Source organism: Salvia hispanica, chromosome 4 (genome assembly GCF_023119035.1).
Source record: "Salvia hispanica cultivar TCC Black 2014 chromosome 4, UniMelb_Shisp_WGS_1.0, whole genome shotgun sequence".
Taxonomy (NCBI): domain Eukaryota; kingdom Viridiplantae; phylum Streptophyta; class Magnoliopsida; order Lamiales; family Lamiaceae; genus Salvia; species Salvia hispanica.
Genome location: NC_062968.1, coordinates 27,435,303 through 27,455,527, shown reverse-complemented (window position 1 = coordinate 27,455,527; position 20,225 = coordinate 27,435,303). Strand labels below are relative to the sequence as shown.

The following is a 20,225-nucleotide window of genomic DNA, read 5'->3' as shown; positions in this document are numbered from 1 at the left end:
TAAATGTATTTGTTAAACTGATATTATGTTATTGGTGATTTGCATATCTATTGAAGCTAGGTTTCTGCTTTTGATTTTTATTCTTAGAGTCGTTATATTGTACTCCCTTCGTCTCACTTAAGATGACACGTTTTCCTTTTTAGTTTGTCCCAACTAAGATGACACATTTCCTTTTTTGGAAACTTTCTCTCTCCAATTAATACACTCAACCACTTTTTCTCACCCCTATTAAAATATTTATCTTTCTTTCTCTCTCTATTTTAATACTTCCACCCACCTTTTCTCTCTCCAATTAAACACATTAACCAACAACTCATAAAATCCCGTGCCGGCTAAGGAATGTGTCATCTTAGCCGGGACGGAGCGAGTAGTGTTTATTTATTTATTTCGTTAATGTGGAAAGTTGTGAATCATGGTTTTAATTCTGTGAGGAATTATTAATAGGGTAATATAACTTGAAAGATGTGTTATTGCTAAAGTATTTTGTTTGATTTTAGTATAAGTTGATTATTGCCTTTATGGATTGGTAGGTTAAAAGGATTTGAATTCTTTGTAGTGTATTTAAGAAAATAATTAATGAAGAGTTTAAAATTGTATTGATTTAGTGGCTGAGGGAGAATGGATAAGGAAATACAATATTACCTCTAAATTTTCACAATTATTACGCATAAGATTTACTTTCATTTGCACTTGGGTTGTTAAATAATATATTAAGATTATACGCAATAATGAAGTGCATCTCATATTTTCAATAGGGATAATTTAGATTTTCTTTTGACCGAAAACCAAGCATAATTATAGGGATATACATAAATATTTAAAATTGTATTCAATATTTTATACATATGCATTCTCCATTGACAACTCAGTAACTAATTACAATTGTAATTAAATGAATACGTAATTAACTACGAATGTCGTCAGCTGCGCCACGCGCTGGGGGATGCACTAACACTTTAGATTCTCTTAATTATTGTACTCTGTTTGTACAAACTAAGTTGGTACATAATTTTTTGGTATGAAATCTTAAAATAATCTTCTTAGTCTTAACTAGAGAGAGTATGTTTTTCTTATAAATTTATAGGAAAATATGTATTCTTAAATATTGTACTCTCTTTGTCCCAATTAAGTTGGTACAAAACTTTTGGGCACAAAGTGTGTTAAATAATTTTCTTTATTCATATATCGCACGAATTATATGATTTACTACGAATTTTCTCAGGTTGAAAAAGTTAGTGGAATGTGAGTCCTACCTTTATATATTAGTTTTATAATAAAATGTGAGTAGGAATGAGTTAGTGGAATATGAGGTCCACTAACTAAAATGGTAAAAGTGAAGTGGGACAAATTATGTGGGACTGACCGAAATGGAAAACTTGGACGAATTATCTGGGACGGAGGGAGTATTTCATAGAGGAAGTGAATACTGTTGTATTTCATCCACCTTATATTTCTGTGAAATCGTGGACTATAACAAACAAACAAGGCATCAAAATTTCAGCAACTCTTTCTGCTTGTTTATTCCAGGACATTGAGACAATCGCTAAACAACTTCCGCAATGATTTTACACTTTTCTCAACAGCATTTACTGCATTCACAAATATCTATGCTCTCTCTCTACATAAACCACAGCAATGACCTCTTTCACCAGCCAAGCAAACTCAGATTTTCTCTCTCTCATTCACACCATCACAACATATACCACATTCATCATAAAACCAAGCAGCATCACCCCTTGTGATCATCAATGGGTGAGAACATTGCTGTAGATGCAGTTGCATCGGTGGTGCTCAATAAGCTAAGGGAGTTGATCAAGGACAAGTCCTTCGCGAGCAACAAGATCATCGACCATCGCCTCAAGCAGATGGAGCGGAAGCTCAAGGATACGAGCTGGCTCACCTTGGTTGGCGCTGAAGAAATCAAGAACCTGAGGAAGGAGTACCTCGACGAGATCTACTCCATCGAGGACTCCATTGAGTCCTTTGCCCTTCGCTTCACCCGCCAGAGGAAGAAGCTCGGATTCCTCATGAATCATGCTCTCTTCCTCAAATATTTCACAGCTCTTAAAATGCTCGACTTCAAACTCCGCCATATTCAGAGGAACGTTAAGAAGCTCAACATTCGAACAAACAGCCTTGAAAGCTACAACACAATGGGAAGACTGGAGATCAAACAGAGTCCTACACTTTCTTTCATTCATGAAGAAACTCAAGGTCTGAGCTCAAGCATGAACTGCGTCAACACCAGAAAAAACAGCCTTGAAAGCAGCAACAAAGAGGGAAGACTGGAGATCAAACAGATTCATGAAGAAAGTCAAGGTCAGAGCTCAAGCATGAATAGCGTGGAGAGCAGAACAAACAGCCTTGAAAGCAGCGACATAGATGGAAGACTGGAGATCAAACAGGCTCCTACACTTACTTCCATTCGCGAAGAAACTCAAGGCCTGAGCTCAAGCATGAAGCGCGTCAAGAGCAGTCCCGTTTTTGGAAACATAAAAGAAAGGCCACCAGCTTTATGCAAGAACCGCTCCTTCAAAGTGCTCTCACGCAGTCATGCCTCAATGATTCGAGAGAGGTGGGAGCATTCGAAGCTCATTTACAGTCACTCCTATAATGGGAAAGGACTATCTATGGTCGGATACGAAGGCAAGGTGGGAGATCTCCTGCATAGGCTTGAGTATTCGGATGACCTGATAATCCCAATTGTAGGGGAACTGGGCTCAGGCAAGACGATGCTGGCTCGTGCTGTCTATCGAAACAGAAGCATCAAGAACAAGTTCAAGCCTGCTGCTTTCGTGAACATTTTCAAGGAATCTACGGTGACGGACATCCTGCTCGCCTTGCTGAACCAGGTTAAGAAGAAATCGGAAGTGCAGAATGGGAGCGATGAGAAGTCCCTCGAAAGTCTCAAGGAGGAACTCAATGATAAGATGTACTTGGTCGTGCTCGATGGAGTTCAGTCATTGAATCAATGGAAAAGACTTAAAGATGCCTTCCCAGATCAACAAAATGGGAGCAAGATCATCCTTACCACCCGCGATGAGCGAGTAGCGATGCATGCTGATCCAATGGGGAGGCAGATATATAATTTGGAGAAGCTCAGCCCGGAAGAGAGCTGGGCTTTGTTCATAAGAAAGGTGGGCTTCAAAACACATCCAGAAAATTCTCTGAAAGAGAAAATTAATGATGTTTGCAGGGGGCTGCCTTTGAACATTGTGCTGCTCGGCAGTCTGTTGTCAATGAAGCAGAGAGGGGAGTGGTCGGAAATAGTCAAGAAGATCGACAGAAACTGGCAAGCCTCAGATATTATGAACTTTAGCTACAATGATTTGGATCACCATTTGAAACTGTGTCTCATCTATATGGCACTGTTTCCCAGAGAAATCGACATTCCAGTGAGGAGGCTGATACGGTTGTGGCTTGCTGAGGGATTCGTAGAACGACGACAGAAACATGGAGGGTTCCAAGAAGATGAGGCGCATTATTATTTCAAAAACATGGTCAAACGCAGCTTGATAATGGTGTCGAAACAAAGACCAGATGGAAGTGCTAGAAGTTGCCGGTTGCAAGGAGCCCTTCACGACCTCTTGATGGAACAGGCGCGGGATATCCGCCTTTTCCATGTAAATCGAGGATCAGATGGTTCTTTCGAAATGAGGAGACATGTTGAATATTCTGCTGATGCCTGGAATGCTCTACCTAAGCCTTCTCAAATGCAGCATCTCAGGTCTTACATATCTTTGAACCTACAGAAGAGTGATACTCCAGCAAAGAATGCAAACTCTCTTCTTAAAGAAATGGGAAAAAGGCTTGGCTTGCTGAGGGTACTTGATCTGGAGGGAGTATTCAAACCTCGTTTGCCTGACAACCTAGGCGACTTGTTCCATTTGAGTTATTTGGGATTGAGATGGACTTTCTTGGATAAGCTTCCTAAATCAGTTGGTGAACTCCCTTATCTCCAAACATTAGACCTGAAGCAAACACGCATACACAAGATCCCGGCCACCATTTGGAAACTGAAGAATCTCCAGCACCTCAATCTCCATGAATTTCATCTAGACAAGGACTGCCACGAGTCCTTGCCCGATCTGCTGACACTCTGGGGATTATCAGTCAGCCACGAGAGCCCCATCAATAATGGTTTGAGCAAGATGAAACACCTAAGAGAATTAGGCATTTCTTTCCGTTTCATCCAGCGCAGTGATGATGATGCTGTCCAAGACAGAGGTCATGACCAATCTACAGAAGATTTGGTGGAGTGGATTTCTAAGTTAAGGGATCTTCAATCGTTGATGTTACGATCCCTTGATGATTGTGGGAAACCTTCAGCTCTTAGTTTAAGGCCGTTTTCAGGCCTGATCAAACTTTCTGACATGAAGTTACTTGGAAAGCTGCAACAACTTCCAACCTGGGATCAGTTCCCACCTCATATTAAGGTTCTCACATTATCATTGACGTCTCTATCCCAAGATCCCATGCCAACTCTTGGACAGCTCCCGAAATTAACAGTTTTGAGGCTGCTCGGCAATTCATTCCTCGGGGAGGAAATGGTCTGCCCGAGTGAAAGCTTTAAGAATCTTGAGGTTCTAAAACTCTGGGTGCTCCAAGATCTCAAGGAATGGAAAGTTGAAGACGGGGCAATGAAGAAACTCAAAGAGGTCAACATTAGAAGGTGTTCCAAACTTCTAAACTTCCCAGCCAGCTTGCTGGAGCAGGAAACTTTCCAAGATTTGATCTTAAACAACATGCCCTCTGAGTTCAAGAATAATATTGCCAACGAGTATCAGTGGAAGGTCTCCACCGAAGATTTTTGTCAGCATCTTTATGGTTAAGATTAGGATGATTCTTTTAAGGATGTAGCATTAGTATTTATTTAATGAATGTTTTAAAATCATAAGTATTGTGTAAAATGCGATGAACTTGAGACACATTCATAAATGTCAAAGTTAGAGAAACAGTTACTCCTACAATTTTTTATTCCTAAAATTACTTCTACTCTTTTTTTCTCGTTATCTAAAAGCATCTCCAATGGAGAGGTAAAGTTATATAACTACCACATTTACCTTTTTTTCATGAAAAATCATTCTCCAAGGGTAGAGGTATTTGAGAAGGTATTATACCTTTTCCCATTTTGAAGAGGTATCTTTACCTCTCCATTAATGAAGAGGTAAAATTTTATAACTACCATATTTGCTTTCATTTCACGAAAAACCATTCTCCAGGGAGAAGGTATTTGAGAAGCTATCACACTTTATGTTTTTAATGCATTTTGTACTATTATATTATGTTTAAAAATTCATTTACCTTTTTATATACCTTTCCTTTAGAATATGTTTCTTTTCAATATGGTATATTTCGCTTTTTGAAGAGGTATATAGATCTTTATTTACTCTTCTTTGTTGGAGATGCTCTAAGACATATTTCAACTTTAGTAACAATGTCCTCAGACACACTAATTTCCTAAAATAATTTTTGCATTCGAATACAGAGAGTCCAGAGACACTCGAAAAAAAAAAACAAATCCTTGAAAGAATAGTTTTTTGAAAATTCACTAGAATGTCATTAACCTTCGTGAATATATCAAACAGTAAACTGCTAGCTCTAAATTTCCGGTTCAGTATTAATTGGTTTCGTACGTTTATGTCTTTGATATCACCGCATATCTCTAGAAAATCATTAATCACATTCCAATAATTTTCAACTCATTTTTTTTTAAATTTTCATTTTGCCTCTAACTCCATGAAAACTTATTTTATCTGAGTTCATTAATATTTTTAGAATTGAAATCTCACATTACATATATTTTTAAATTTTTAATTTATACAAAAATATTAAAATAGTTTTTATTAGTGTTCCTAGGCCCACATATAGTGTGTATGCAAGGTTTCGCAGGAGTGGCTGTGGTTCTATTGGTGTGTAAGTATAGCAGTTTTATCGGGTATCAGCTTGGCAAAGATCTTGTTTTCAACACTAGCAAAAGGGAAAATAGTTGAGAATTATTTTGCAATTTTTTTTAGTTTTGTAGAAAGATCATCAAATGGTGAAAAAAAATCATAGTTGCTGTTTGGCTGAAACAGTTTAATCATGCTCTTATCAGGTACATCTCCGTTGTTTTGTTTGCTGAGCTGGGTTTATTCAAAAATTCAGCAGGTGCTGGGTTTGTGCACTCTTTGATGATATGTACTACTACAAGTTAACACTGTTTGATTGAGTTATAGTATAATTTTCCCCCTTTCTTGCTTGGGTTGTAAGCTTTGATCTTGTGATAGAACCTGATGATGCTGTCTATTTCTTCTTTGGCTAAATAGAGAAGAGAAGCCTTATGGAAGTGCTTCCATTAAGTTTGATGAGATTCTTAGACGAATGGGAAGTCAGGTTGTTGATCATACTCAGCCTCATCTTGCAAATTTTGCTGATCACTCTGGGTACTCGAAGGAAGTATATATGCAAACTCTGGATCCGAATTATTCTCTGGTCTGCTTACTTATTAGCAGATTGGGTGGCCGTTGTTTTACTTGGTACTATCTCGAACAACACCCTTGATGCATGCCAAAACAAGATCAATGAGGAACCCGGGGTTGAACTGAGGTGGTTCTGGGCTCAGTTCCTTCTGCTGCATTTAGGCGGCCCCGACACCATCACAGCATATTCTCTTGAAGATAATGAGCTATGGCTTAGGCATTTGGTGGGAATGGGGATTCAGACTGGCCTTGCTTCCTATATACTACTTGTTGCTTTCCACAGCTCGGATTGGCTTCCCTATATGAGTGTCCTCATCTTCATTGCAGGTGGAATTAAGTATGGAGAACGCTTGTCCACGCTCTATGCAGCCAGCAGTAAGAATTTTAGCAACTCTATGCTTCCAAAGCCTGATCCGGGGGGCAACTACGTGAGACTCATGGAGGAATACACGTTGAAGATGGATGAAGGGTTCATTGTTAGTGTGGATGAGGTTATAGAATCCCATTTTCGTCGTAGGCCTAAATTCCACCATGAGCCAGATATACAAGAAGCTTATGTCCTATTCTTGAAGTTTAGGCACCTCTTTTCTGACACGGTTTTGAGCATTCAAAATTGTGACAAAACCAAATGCTACTTCCTGGAGCTGTCTGGGAAGCAAGCTTTCAAGGTTATTGAGATTGAGTTTGGATTCTTGTTTGACGAGCTCTACACGAAAGCATCTGTTGTCTATAATCTGAGGGGGTGTATCCTTCGGCTGATCACCTTCTCGTTCACTCTCATCGTATGGATGATGTTCTTCTTCAAGTGCGAGAAAGGGAAGTACAAGAGGTTGGACTTGGTGATCACTCACTTGTTGCTTGGGGTGGCTGTCTTCTTGGAGATATATGCTGTGAGGGCTCTCGTGAACTCAGACTGGACGCATAGGCTGAAAGGACATAACAGAAATCGCGTAATTCAATGGCTTCATCAGCCAATCAAGAAGAGATGGTCTAAGAAAGCTGCTCAACACAATCTACTTGATCTTTGTGTTGGAATAAAATCTGCAGTGTTGCCAAAAGGCATCAGAAATGTCACTGGAATCTGTCACTACCTTGAAAAGCAGTGGCTCAAGTCGTTTGTCGAAGTCTCGCTAGGTCTGAAGGATCTAATATTCAATGAGTTGAAGAACTACACGATTAATTTTGATCATTCTCATATGTGGAACAGAGGGTTCCTCTCTTCCTCTCTTGAAGAGATCAATAAGAGAGAATTCGACGAGAGGATCCTTCTCTTGCACATTGCCACCGACCTTTGCTATTCGCAGAAACCACCCGACGACGAAAGCAAGGAGACTACTGCACTTGCAGGCCACAGCAAGAACATATCTGAATACATGTTGTATCTCCTCATTGACTGCCCTTTCATGCTGCCAATGGGGATCGGGGTGATAAGGTTCCAGGACACCTGTGCTGAGGCACGAGTGTTTTTTGGAGAGAAGAAGATATTCACAAAACAAGAGGCGTGCAAGAAGCTGCGGAAGGTGGACGCCCATGTGCCACCGGCTAAAGTGAGGGACGACCGGAGCAAAACCGTGCTGTTTGATGCTTGTAGACTGGCCAAGAAACTCTTACAAGAGGAGCGGAGGTGGGAGGTTATAAGCAAAGAATGGGTGGGGATGCTGGCTCACGCCGCCACAAATTGTAGCGGCAACCACCACGCCCACCAGCTGCGGAAGGGCGGAGAGCTGCTCAGCCATGTCTGGCTTCTCATGGCACATTTGGGCATCTTAGAGCACTTCAAGATATCTCAAGGTCATGCTAGAGATGCTAAAATGATGTCGCGCTAGACCTAAATCACACTCCTCCTGTTCCGTTTGACTTGGCTCACACGCTTATAAAATTTATCAATTATTTTCATTTTCGTCACTTCCTGAAAATTTGTCAACTTTCACTTTTACCATTTTTTATAGTGGATCTCACATTCCACTAACTCATTTTCACTCACATTTTATTATAAACTTGATACTATATAAAAGTAGGAGCCACATGTCACTAACTTTTTCAAGTTACATTTTTTATAACTCTTGCCGGGTTAAATAGTGACAAATTATAAGGGATAGAGGAAGTATTATAGTCATACTTTTCAAAATAACCGTGTGAACAGATATCAACTGAAGACTAGATGATATCCCCATGTTCTTTCCGTGTAATAACATTAAATTGCACTATTCATTATTTTTCTTTTAGAATTAAAATACGAATCTATATAAAGTATTTTATAGATGATAAAATAAAATTTATAAATCTTAAAAATTTAAAAATTAAAAAGACAAATACTAAGAAAAATTTACAAATCATGTCGTTCAATTTTCTTAGTGGTGACTGGTGAGCACGCATATCATGAGGTTTTGTGTATTCGGAGCTGCTCCGAGGCCATTCATGATACATCCTTGACGATCAGGCGTTCCATAGACCATAGGACATAGATTGGAGGCTCACATGAAGATTGTTGATAATTAAAATAATCACATAATAATAATTTCTTTTCACTTCACGATTCTTAAAGTCCAAGTAAAGTTCAAAGTTATAAAGTAGTATGCAAATATTTATAAAATTAATAATTATAAATTAAAAGTACTTCTAATTAATATTCAAATACTGTCACATGCTTCGTACTTAGTAGAGATTATGACTATCAATTCATTTTCCATGTCATTCCCACCAAAATATAAGGCGAAGACCAAATTACTCTTTTATTGTTCTACGTTAATAATTTATCAATATTTTAAAATGTTAAAATTAAATTCTATTAGGGTCCATTTGGTACACGGAATTGGAATTGAATTGAAAATGGAATTGGAATTCTATGGAATTGAATTGGAAGAAATTGAATTGAAATTCAAATCCAAATCCTTTGTTTGGCAAAATAAAATAATTGATATGGAATTGAATTTAAAAAATTGAATGTGAGTGTGTTGTGTGTGTGTGAATGTGTCTGTTGTGTACTATGTGTGCTGTGTTTGTGTTGTGTGAGTGTGTTTGAATGTGTGTGTTGTGTGCATGTGCTATGTGTGTGTATTTGAGGATATGTGTAGTGTGTTTGTAAGAATGTGTGTGTAGTGTGTGTGCGTGTATGCTTGAATCGTGCTGTGTTTGTTGTGCTATGTGTGTGTGTGAATGTGTGTGTTGTGTGCCGTGTGTGTGCGCGCTGTGTGCGTGAATACGTGTGTGTGTGCAGTGTGTGTGAATGTGTGTAAGAATTATGCATTGCGTGTGTAATTTAATAAATATTTGGAATTCCATTACTTTTGATATGAAATTCAAATTGTGGAATTGGAGAATTTGGAATTGTACCAAAAACTTTAATGATACTAAACACTAAATTTGTTATTGAAGGCTCCAATTCCAATTTCAATTTCACACCTCCAATTCCATATACCAAACATAGCCTTAGTATTTTACAAATATGATCCACCGCTTTAAGCAAACCAAATCTCAACTCGATTGTGACAAAATATTACTCCACACAACATGAAGAGTGGTCATCTTCAAAGCTACAACACATTTCTTCTTCTCATTTTATCATCTTTTCTCATTAATACAAATGCAAAATAATGCTCCGTTTCCTTACAAAATACCATGTTAATATAATCGACGATCTCCCTCCTAACTCAGGTGATCTTTTGCTGCATTGGGCCTCCAAGGATATATCACACACTTCATGTCAAAGATAATTACAAATTCTATTTATGCAAAACTTTTTTCCACGTGACTCACTTTTATTGCGCGTTTACGTGGGAGTCTAGAATCGTGAGTGTCGACATGTACAAATCCAAGTGGATAAATGATTGCACTTCTTTTACTCCCTCCGTCCCCCATTAATTAGCAGCGGTTGAATAGAAGCAGACGATCGAAAAATATATGGAGTTTTAGTTTTTATCGAATTAGACGTAAGTTCATAATTCATTATATGAATTCAGAGTCATACCACGTACAAGATGTGATCAAATGAAAACTCTAAATATGGTACAAACTCAAAACTATGATCTGGACTATTGAAAAATGTCAACAGATCACAAAAAAACATCAACAGAAAAATGTCAACAAAATTTCAACGGTAGTCATGATTGATGTTGTGTTGATATTGTGTTGATACTGTGTTGACATTAAAATGTTGAAATTTTACACTATGTTGATATTGTATTGAAACTGTGTTGAGGAGTTTTGAGTTTGTACAATATATAAGTTTGCATTTTATCACTACCCTACCACATACTATGTGAATTTATGATTAAAAAACTAAAATATAGAGGTTTGTACTAGGGGAGTGATATTTTGCTTACTCAATACTTAATTGCTAACTACAACTAAATAATAGCCATTAGATATTCAAATTAAAGGCCTAAATCATCAACCCTAATGACAATACGATCAACAAAAAACGTCAATAAGCTCATAGAATTAATTCCAAAAAATATCAATATAGGTATTAATGTCAATTAACTACAAAATTAGTTATAACTAACTTTTAAAAGAAATCTCAAAACTTTAAATTCATATAACATACTTAAAGATAATTTTATAAGGATTCCAACTATATCCTACATGCATATGTTCCGACATCAAAATTTGGAAAAAAAATTGATTTTTTTTATTTTGTCAACATACTATATAAAATATGTCAATATAATATATGTAGAATGTCAATATAAGTAATGAGTTAACATTCTTAAAACATTGTGTTGACATTCTCAAAGCATTGTGTTGATATTTTCGGAATACTATATTGACATTTTCATCAAAAACCCTAATTTGGGGTTTTTTATATCTTTTTTGATTTAATTAATAAAGACAAAAATTACACGTGGCAAATTGTAGACCACACGTTTTCTAAAATATTATGACCTTAAATTAGTGCGTTTTCTGATATGAACGGAGGAAAAGAGAGATGATACGACGAAGGCGAAAAGCAAGCGAGCTGCAATTTCCTATTTCTGAGGTGATTAATTTCGTATTTTGGTGTTGTTTGTTGTGATTATATACGTAATTGTGGGTAAATTGATGGTGCGTTTTGTTGAGGGTTTATGTTTCCCATTAGCTGAAATCAACAGATGCAATGATCCTTGCTGATTTCCATTTTATTTACATGTAGAAACCTACTACATTTTTTAGCCAATTGCGGTTTTTAGGGGGATTTGATCTTGTTGAATACAGTAGAATCCATTTAATTCTTTTGGAGAAAAAGATACATTCAACAGAACATGAATTTAAACAATCCTCATTAGTCATTGCATAATACTAGTAGTAATAATAATAATAAGTGGAGTAATAATCAGCACATTCTTCAAAGAATCACCATAATGTTGAGCACCAAGGTGTCCTTAGAAATCTTTGATGGAGACCTTCCACTGATACTCGTTGGAAATATTATTCTTGAACTCAGAGGGCATGTTGTTCAAGATCAAATCTTGGAAAGTTTCCTGCTCCAGCAAGCTGGCTGGGAAGTTTTGAAGTTTGGAACACCTTCTAATGTAGACCTCTTTGAGTTTCTTCATTGCTCCGTCTTCGACTTTCCATTCCTTGAGATCTTTGAGCACCCAGAGTTTTAGAACCTCAAGATTCTTAAAGCTTTCCCTTGGGCAGACCATTTCATCCTCGATGAATGAGTCACCGAGCAGCCTCAAAACTGTTAATTCCGGTAGCTGTCCAAGAGTTGGCATGGGATCTTTGGATAGAAAGGTCAATGATAATGTGAGAACCTTAACACGAGGTGGGAACTGATCAAAGGTTGGAAGTTGTTGCAGCTTCCCAAGTAACTTCATGTGAGATAGTTTTGTCAAGCCTGAAAACTGCAATAAACTAAGATCTCGAAGGTTTCCCACAATCATCTTTGGATCGCAACCTCAATGATTGAAGATCCTTCAGATCAGAAATCCACTTCACCAAAGCTTCTGTAGATTGGCCTTGACCTCTGTCTTGGAAAGTAATGCCTAATTCTCTCAGGTGTTTCATCTTGCTCAAACCATTTTTGATCGGGCTCTCGTGGCTGACTGATAATCCCCAAAGTGTCAGGAGATCAGGCAATGATTCTCGGCAACGCAGAGGCGCATCCTTGTCTAGATGGACTTCATCAAGATTGAGATGCTGGAGATTCTTCAGTTTCCAAATGGTGGTCGGGATCTTGTCTATACGTGTATGCTTCAAGTCTAACGTTTGGAGATAAGGGAGTTCACCAACTGATTTAGGAAGCTTGTCCAAGAAAGTCCATCTCAATCCCAAATACCTCAAATGGAACAAGTCGCCTAGGTTGTCGGGCAAGTTAGGATTGTAGACTCCCTCCAAATCAAGAACCCTCAGCAAGCCGAGCCCTTTTCCCATTTTGCTAACAAGAGAGTTTACATACTTTGCTGGAGTATCCTTTTTCTGTGGGTTGAAAGATATATAAGACCTGACATGTCGAGTTTGACAAGGCTCAAGTGGACCATTCCTAGCATCAGCATATTCAACAAGTCTCCTCATTTCGCAAGAACCATCTGATACAGGATGAACATGGAAAAGGCGGATATCCTGTGCTTGTTCCAACAAGAGGTCATGGAGAGCTCCTTGCAACCGACACGTTCTAGCACTTCCATCTGACCTTGTTTCGACACCATTATCAAGCTTCGTTTCACCAGATTTTTGAAATACTCCTGCGCTCCATCTTCTTGGAACTCTCCATTCTGTCGTTGTTCTACGAATCCCTCAGCAAGCCACAACCGTTTCAGCCTCCTCACTGGAATGTCGAGTTCTCTGGGAAACAGTGTCATATAGATGAGACACAGTTTCAAAGGGTGATCCAGATCATTGTAGCTCCACTTCATAATGTCTGAGGCTTGCCAGTTTCTGTCGATCTTTTTGACTGTTTCCGACCACATCTCGCTCTCCTTCATTGACAACAGACTGCCGAGCAGAACAATGTTCAGAGGCAGCCCCTTGCAAACATCATTAATCTTCTCTTTCAGAGAGTTTTCTGGATCTGTCAGTGAGCCCACCTTTGTCATGAACAACTTCCAGCTCTCTTTAGGGCCGAGCTTCTTCAAATTATACATCTGCCTCTCCATTGGATCAGCATGCATCGCTACTTGCTTATCGTGGGTGGTAAGGATGATCTTGCTCCCATTTTGTTGATCAGGGAAGGCGTCTTCAAGTCTTTCCATTGATTCAATGACTGAACTCCATCCAGCACGACCAAGTATATCCGACCATTTAGTTCCTCCTTGAGACTGTCTTTGAGGGACTTCTCATCGCTCGCATCTTGCACTTCCGATTTTTTCTTCACCTGGTTCAGCAAGGCGAGCAGGATGTTCTTCACCGTAGATTCCTTGAAAATGTTCACCAAAGCAGCAGACTTGAACTTGTTCTTGATGCTTCTGCTTCCATAGACAGCACGAGCCAGCATCGTCTTGCCTGAGCCCAGTTCCCCTACAATTGGGATTATCAGGTCATCCGAATACTCAAGCCTATGCAGGAGATCTCCCACCTTTCCTTGGTATCCGACCATGGATAGTCCTTTCCCATTAAAGGAGTGACTATACATGAGCTTCGAATGCCCATACCTCTCTCGGATCATTGAGGCATCACTGCGTGAGAGCACTTTGAAGGACTGGTTCCTGCGTAGATTTACTTGTGTTTCTTTTATGTTTCCTAAAGCGGGACTGCTCTTGACGCGCTTCATGCTTGAGCTCAGGCCTTGAGTTTCTTCATGAATGGAATAAAGTGTAGGAGTTTGTTTGACCTCCAGTCTTCCCACGGTGTTGCTGCTTAGGCTGTTTGTTCGCTTGTTAAGCTTCTTAACCTTCGTCTGAATATTTGCGGAGTTTGGAGTCGAGCATTTCAAGAGCTGTGAAGTTTTTGAGAAAGAGAGCATGATTCATGAGGAATCCGAGCTTCTTTCTCTGGCGGGTGAAGCGAAGGGCGAAGGACTCAATGGGGTCCTCGATGGAGTAGATTTGGCTGAGGTACTCCTTCCTCAGTTTCTTGATCTCTTCAGCATTTGGTTCCTTATCTGCAGCACCAACCAAGGAGAGCCAGCTCGTATCCTGGAGGATCTGCTCCATCTGCCTGAGGCGACGGCCGATGATCTTGTTGCTTGCGAAGGACTTGTCCTTTATCAACTCTCTTAGCTTCAGGAGCACCACAGATGCAACTGCATCCACAGTCATGTTCTCACCCATGATGATCACAAAAGTGAAGGTTAGTTCACAACCTGTGCCTTCTTGCTTTTATGATGGATGCAGTATCTGTATATGTACAATTATTGGATTGAATTATTTAATGAGGTAAAGCCCCTTCATCGACCAAGACTTTTCTTTTTTTTCCCATTCAAGAAAATAAAAGTAAATATTAAGACTTCTCTGATTTTTGTATTTGCGTATTGTTTGGTTAGAGAAAGCAAAAATTAACTAGGATCCAAACTCATATCTTATGATAATACTCCCTCCGTCCCATAAAAATAAAAAGTTGGAAACGACATGGATTTTAATGTGAAATTGGTAAAGTAAAATAGATGGAAAGAAAAAGTGACGGAGTATTGCTTTAGATTTAGAATTTCCTTTGGTTCACTATGATTTCATCTGTGGATAGCCAAAATGTGAGATGGAGAATGAATAAGGATAGCCAAAATGTGAGATGGAGAATGTGTAACAACCAAAATTGACTATTATCCCATCTTCAGTGTTTAAGTTGATCCAATGTTAAAAAAAATAGTCGATTCCACATTATCTTTTATTCTAACAAAATTTAGTGAATTGCCAAAATGTGTGATGGAGAATGAATTTTCACATTAGCAACCAAAATTGGCTATTCTTCTTCAACATTATCTCTTTATTATGCTCATAAAATTGTTTTTTATATTAGTCCTTACTAGTAGAATTCATATTTGATAACAAAGAATTAAAGACAAGAGAATGCATGTGACATGTCTGTGTCTTTTACCAAATCAAATAATATCACACAACTTTATGAGATCAAGTGCATGTCCATGCACAAATTCTAAGCAGTACAAGTTAAAGTGGGGAAAAATCAGCAAAGATTGCAAGAAGCTAGTATTTTACAACTACATCATAAAAACCACTAGAATATTGATTGAGAAAAAAACATTTTCTTTTAGGTCTAGGACGACCTGATTTTAACTCTAGCATGACCTTGAGATATCTGGAACTGCTCAGTGATGCCCAAATGTGCCATAAGAAGCCATACATGGCTTAGCAGCTCCCCGCCCTTCCGCAGCTGGTGCGCGTGGTGGTGGCCGCTGCAATGTGTGGCGGCGTGAGCCAGCATCTCCACCCACACTTTGCTTATAATCTCCCACCTCTGCGACTGTATCTTCACATCTAAGAGAGACTTAGCCAGTTTACAAGCATCGAACAGCACAGTTTTGCTCCGGTCGCCCTTCACTTTAGCTGGTGGCACTTGGGTGCTCACTTCCAGCAGCTTCTTGCATGTCTCGCCTTTCGTGGATATCATCGCACCCCTCTCTCTTAAAAACACTCTTGCCTCAGCGCACGTGTCCCGGAACCTTATCATCCCGATCCCCATTGGCAGCATGAAAGGGTAGACAATGAGGAGATACAGCATGTATTCAGATATGTGCTTGCTGTGGCCTGCAAGTGCAGTAGTCTCCTTGCTTTCGTTGTCGGGTGGTTCCAGCGAATAGCAGAGGTCCGTAGCGATGTGCCAGAGGAGGATCCTCTGGTCGAATTCTCTCTCTTTGTTCTTATCAAGAGAGAGAGAGGGATACCTTTCAAGAGTGAAACTTCCCCTTCTATTCCACATAGTAGTAGCAGAGCAATTTGTGTAGCTCTTCAACTCCTCGAATATTAGCTTTTTCAGATCTATGGAGACGTCGACAAACGACTTGTGCCACTGCTTTTCAATGTAGTGATAGATTCTAGTAACCTTTCTGATGCTTCTAGGCAACACTGCAAATTTGTTTCCTAAACAAAGATCAAGTAGATTGTGTTGAGCAGCTTTCTTGGACCATCTCTTCTTGACTGGCTGAAACCAGTGAATTACGCGAGCAAAACTAGTTGTTCTGCGACTTCTGTCCCATCCTCTGAGCCTACGCATCCAATCTGAGTTCATGAGAGCCCCAACAGCGTATATCTCTAAGAAGACAGCCACCCCAAGCAACAAGTGAGTGATCACCAAGTCCAACACCTTGTACTTGGCTTTATCGCACACGAAGATGAACACCATCCATGCAATGAGCGTGAGCGAGAAAGTAATCATCTTAAGGAAACATCCCGTGAGATTGTAGACTGTGGATGCTTTCGTGTAGAGCTCATCAAACATGAATCCAAGCTCAATCTCAACAACCTCAAAAGCTTTCTCCCCCGACAGCGTCATGAAGTAGGATGTGCTTCTGTCACGATCTTGAAAGCTCAAGATTGTGTCAGCAAAGAGGCGCTTAAACGTCAAGAATAGGTCATAAGCTTCTCGTACACCTGGTTCATTGGGGAAATTGTGCTGAGCAGGAACATGTCTTTCTTCAACCTCATCCACACTAACACTGAACCCTTCAGCCTCCTTCAAGGCGTATTCCCCCATGAATTTCGCGTAGTTGGGCCCCGGATCAGGCTCTGGGAGCATAGAGTCACGGAAATTCTCACTATTGGCTGCACAGAGCGTGGACAAACGCTCTCCGTACTTAATTCCACCCGCTATAAAGATGAGGGCACTCAAAGAGGGAAGCAAATCCGAGCCGGGGGAAGCAACAAGTAGTACATAGAAAGCAAGGCCAGTTTGAATCACCATCCCCACCAAATGTCTCAGCCACAGCTCATTGTCTTCAAGAGAGTACGCTGTGATGGTGTCGGGGCCGCCTAAATGCAGCAGAAAGAACTGAGCCCAGAACCACCTCAGTTCAATCCCGGGTTCATCATTAATCTTGTTGTGGCACTTATCAAGGGTGTTCTTCGAGATAATGCCAAGCGAGACGACAGCCACCCAATCTGCCAATAAGTAAGCAGACCAGAGAATGATTCGGATCCAAAGTCTGCATATATATTTCCTGCGACCACCCAGAGTGATCAGCAAAATCTGCAAGACGAGGCTGAGGATGATGGACACCCTTACTTCCCATTCGTCAAAGAATGTCATCAAACTTAGTGGAAGCACATCCAGCACTCCCTCCATAACTTCTCCTCTTCTCAACAAGAATCAAAGCGCCAACCACTAGTCGTTTTAGCCAAAGACTAAATAGACAGCATCGTCAGATTCTATTTCAAGTTAGATCATAGCTTCACAACCCAAGCATGAAAAAAGGAAAAGAAGAAAGCTCAATCAAACTGCAGGTAGTAGCATTTTAGCCAGAGACGAAATAGACAGCATCATCAGGTTCTGTTTCAAGTTAGATCATAGCTTCACAACCAAAGCAAGAAAATTGGAGAAAGATCAAATTACAGGTACGAAAACGGGAGACCAACAACGCTAATTTCATCGAAAGTAGCATTCACAAGACAAGACCTACTAAACATCTTACATCAACCCAAACAAAGTGTTTCTGCAGTTTTGATTATTTCACCTTTTTTGGGGGAATTTTCTCATCCCTTTGTCATACCTACTTATCAACGTTCTAATATTTCTCTTGTTTCTTGTCAATAACAATACACACACACACACACACGAAACCAAGCTCAACCAAGGAAGTAAAGAAGAAACAAGGGAGATGTACCTGATGAGAGCGTTATCCTGTTTCAGCCAAAAAGCAACTTAGAATTTACTTCACCATTGATGATCTTTCTTCAAAACTACACCTAAACTGCAAAAAAGTTCGCAACTATTTTACCCATTTGCTAGAGTTGAGATAAAAACAGGATCTTTACCAAACTGAAATCTGATAGAACTACAAAAAATAGTCTGTTTCCAACTTAAAAGGGCAAAAAAAATAAAGCAGTCTTTTCTTGTGTTTTGTGCATACCTGCAAAACCAATCAATATATGTGTACAAATTAGTTAAACTCAAACTAGTTAAATTTGTAACAGAAGTAAAAAAAACTCGAATTTTTTGTTTTGTGGAAAAATGCTCAAATAGTGGGCATTCTTTTGTTTAATTTGGCACTTATTTTTTTACCATTATACTGTCCTTATTTAAGTTACCCTCTCCGTCCGGAGTCTCGTTTTTCCCTTTTAGTCCGTCCACGAATAGGAGTCTCGGTTCATAATTATCATAAATGGTAAAAAGACCCCACATTTCACCAACTTATTCCACTCACATATCATTTAAAATTAATATATAAGTATGACTTTCTTCCACCCACTTTTCTTAATATTTGTTAATACCCATGCCATGCCGGAAATGGACGAGACTCCAGACAGAAAATGGATGAGACTACGGAGGGAGTACTTATTATTTACTCCTAGTAATTCTTTTTCGGTAAATATATTTGAAAAGTGGGAGGGTGAATCTACGGCGGCGGAAAAGTAAGTGAGCTGATATTATTTTTATCTTGTTTGTCGCGATTCAAGAGATTTACATGGACGGTTTGGTAATCCATTTTGTGAGTTTTTTGTTGAGATTTTATGCTTCTCATTAGCTCAAATTAATAGATGTATTGTTAATCTCTATTTGATTTGCATCTATTTCGCGATTTTTTTTAGATTTATTTGTGGGATTTTGCTCTTTTGAGTGTCTTTCCATTTGAATGCAGAAATATTGACGAATTAGCTCTGAATAGCGATTATTTCTTATATTTGTTTGGGGGTTTTCTATTTTCAGTGTTTGTCTATTCAAATACAGAAATTGTTGATGATATTAGTTTGTATGAAGACACTGTTTCTCTAATTTTGACATTCATGAACGTCTTTTCGAGTTCATTTCATTTTAAACAATATGATTTTTAAACTCTCATGAAATGTATACTGTAATAAACTACATCATCAAAGAATCATCCTAATTCGAGCTCATAGTTGTTCTTTGAAATCTTTGGTGGAGACTTTGCACTGATAAATGTCATCAATTTTATCCTTGAACGCAGGGGGCATGTTGTTCAAGATCAAATCTTGGAAGGTTTTCTGCTGCAGCAATAATGTTGGGAAGTTTTCCAGATTGGAACACCTTCTGATGTTGACCTCTTTGAGTTTCTTCATCGCTCCGTCTTCCACTTCCCATTTCTTGAGATCTTCGAGCACCCATAGTTTCAGCACCTCAAGGCTCTTAAACCCGCCACTCGAGCACACCATTGTCTCTCCGAGGTATGAGCTACCAAGCAGCCTCAAAACCGTTAATTCCGGGAGCTGTCCAAGAATTGGCATGGGGTCTTTGGACAGAAACGTCAATGACAATGTGAGAACCTTGATATGAGGTGGGAAGTGATCCAATGGAGGGAGTTGCTGCAGCTTCCCGAGTAACTTCATGTGGGAGAGTTTCTTCAAGCCTGAAAACGACCTTAAACTAAGGTGTAAAGGGTTCCCAGCATCATCTTTGGATCGCAACCTCAATGATTGGAGATCAGTTAGCTCGGAAATCCACTCCACCAAAGGATCTTGACATCGCTCATGATCATCACTGAGCTTGATGCATCGGAAAGAAATGCCTAGCTCTCTTAGGTGTTTCAGCTTGCTCAGGCCATTCTTTATTGGGGTCTCGTGGCTGACTGATAACCCCCACAGCGTTAGGAGATCGGGCAAGGACTCGCGGAAGTGCAGAGGTGTGTCCTTGTCTAGATGAACTTCGTTGAGATTGAGATGCTGGAGACTCTTCAGTTTCCAAACAGTTTTCGGGATCTTGTCTATCCGTGTATGCTTA

At 39.4% G+C, this 20,225-nt stretch overlaps 5 protein-coding genes across 6 annotated transcripts; 2 read left to right on the top strand and 3 right to left on the bottom strand.

The window, feature by feature from the left end:
• Positions 1–1,674: 1,674 nt before the first annotated feature.
• LOC125218789 (disease resistance protein RPM1-like) lies at positions 1,675–4,930 on the top strand. Its single transcript, XM_048120556.1, has one exon. It carries the CDS (start codon positions 1,749–1,751, stop codon positions 4,830–4,832), a length of 3,084 nt encoding a protein of 1,027 aa, XP_047976513.1. The 5' UTR covers positions 1,675–1,748; the 3' UTR covers positions 4,833–4,930.
• A 1,050-nt stretch (positions 4,931–5,980) lies between these two features.
• On the top strand, positions 5,981–8,366 carry LOC125220163. Its single transcript, XM_048122312.1, has 2 exons — positions 5,981–6,097; positions 6,309–8,366. The coding sequence occupies exons 1-2, from the start codon at positions 6,085–6,087 to the stop codon at positions 8,285–8,287; spliced, it is 1,992 nt and encodes a 663-aa protein (XP_047978269.1). The 5' UTR covers positions 5,981–6,084; the 3' UTR covers positions 8,288–8,366.
• A 3,933-nt stretch (positions 8,367–12,299) lies between these two features.
• On the bottom strand, positions 12,300–12,959 carry LOC125220811 (disease resistance protein RPM1-like). Its single transcript, XM_048122946.1, has one exon. It carries the CDS (start codon positions 12,957–12,959, stop codon positions 12,300–12,302), a length of 660 nt encoding a protein of 219 aa, XP_047978903.1.
• A 598-nt stretch (positions 12,960–13,557) lies between these two features.
• Positions 13,558–14,653, bottom strand: LOC125220810 (disease resistance protein RGA4-like). The gene is made up of 2 exons (XM_048122944.1): positions 14,275–14,653; positions 13,558–14,177 (listed from the first exon to the last, which is right to left on the bottom strand). The coding sequence occupies exons 1-2, from the start codon at positions 14,651–14,653 to the stop codon at positions 13,558–13,560; spliced, it is 999 nt and encodes a 332-aa protein (XP_047978901.1).
• Positions 14,654–15,392: 739 nt separating this feature from the next.
• Positions 15,393–18,371, bottom strand: LOC125218186. Of its 2 annotated transcripts, none has more exons than XM_048119811.1 (2): positions 18,154–18,371; positions 15,393–17,719 (listed from the first exon to the last, which is right to left on the bottom strand). In XM_048119811.1, the coding sequence occupies exon 2, from the start codon at positions 17,613–17,615 to the stop codon at positions 15,591–15,593; it is 2,025 nt and encodes a 674-aa protein (XP_047975768.1). In that variant the 5' UTR covers positions 17,616–17,719; positions 18,154–18,371; the 3' UTR covers positions 15,393–15,590. The 2 variants fall into 2 exon arrangements, with proteins under 2 accessions (XP_047975768.1, XP_047975767.1); XM_048119810.1 differs by having other exon boundaries at positions 15,393–17,674.
• Positions 18,372–20,225: the final 1,854 nt, after the last annotated feature.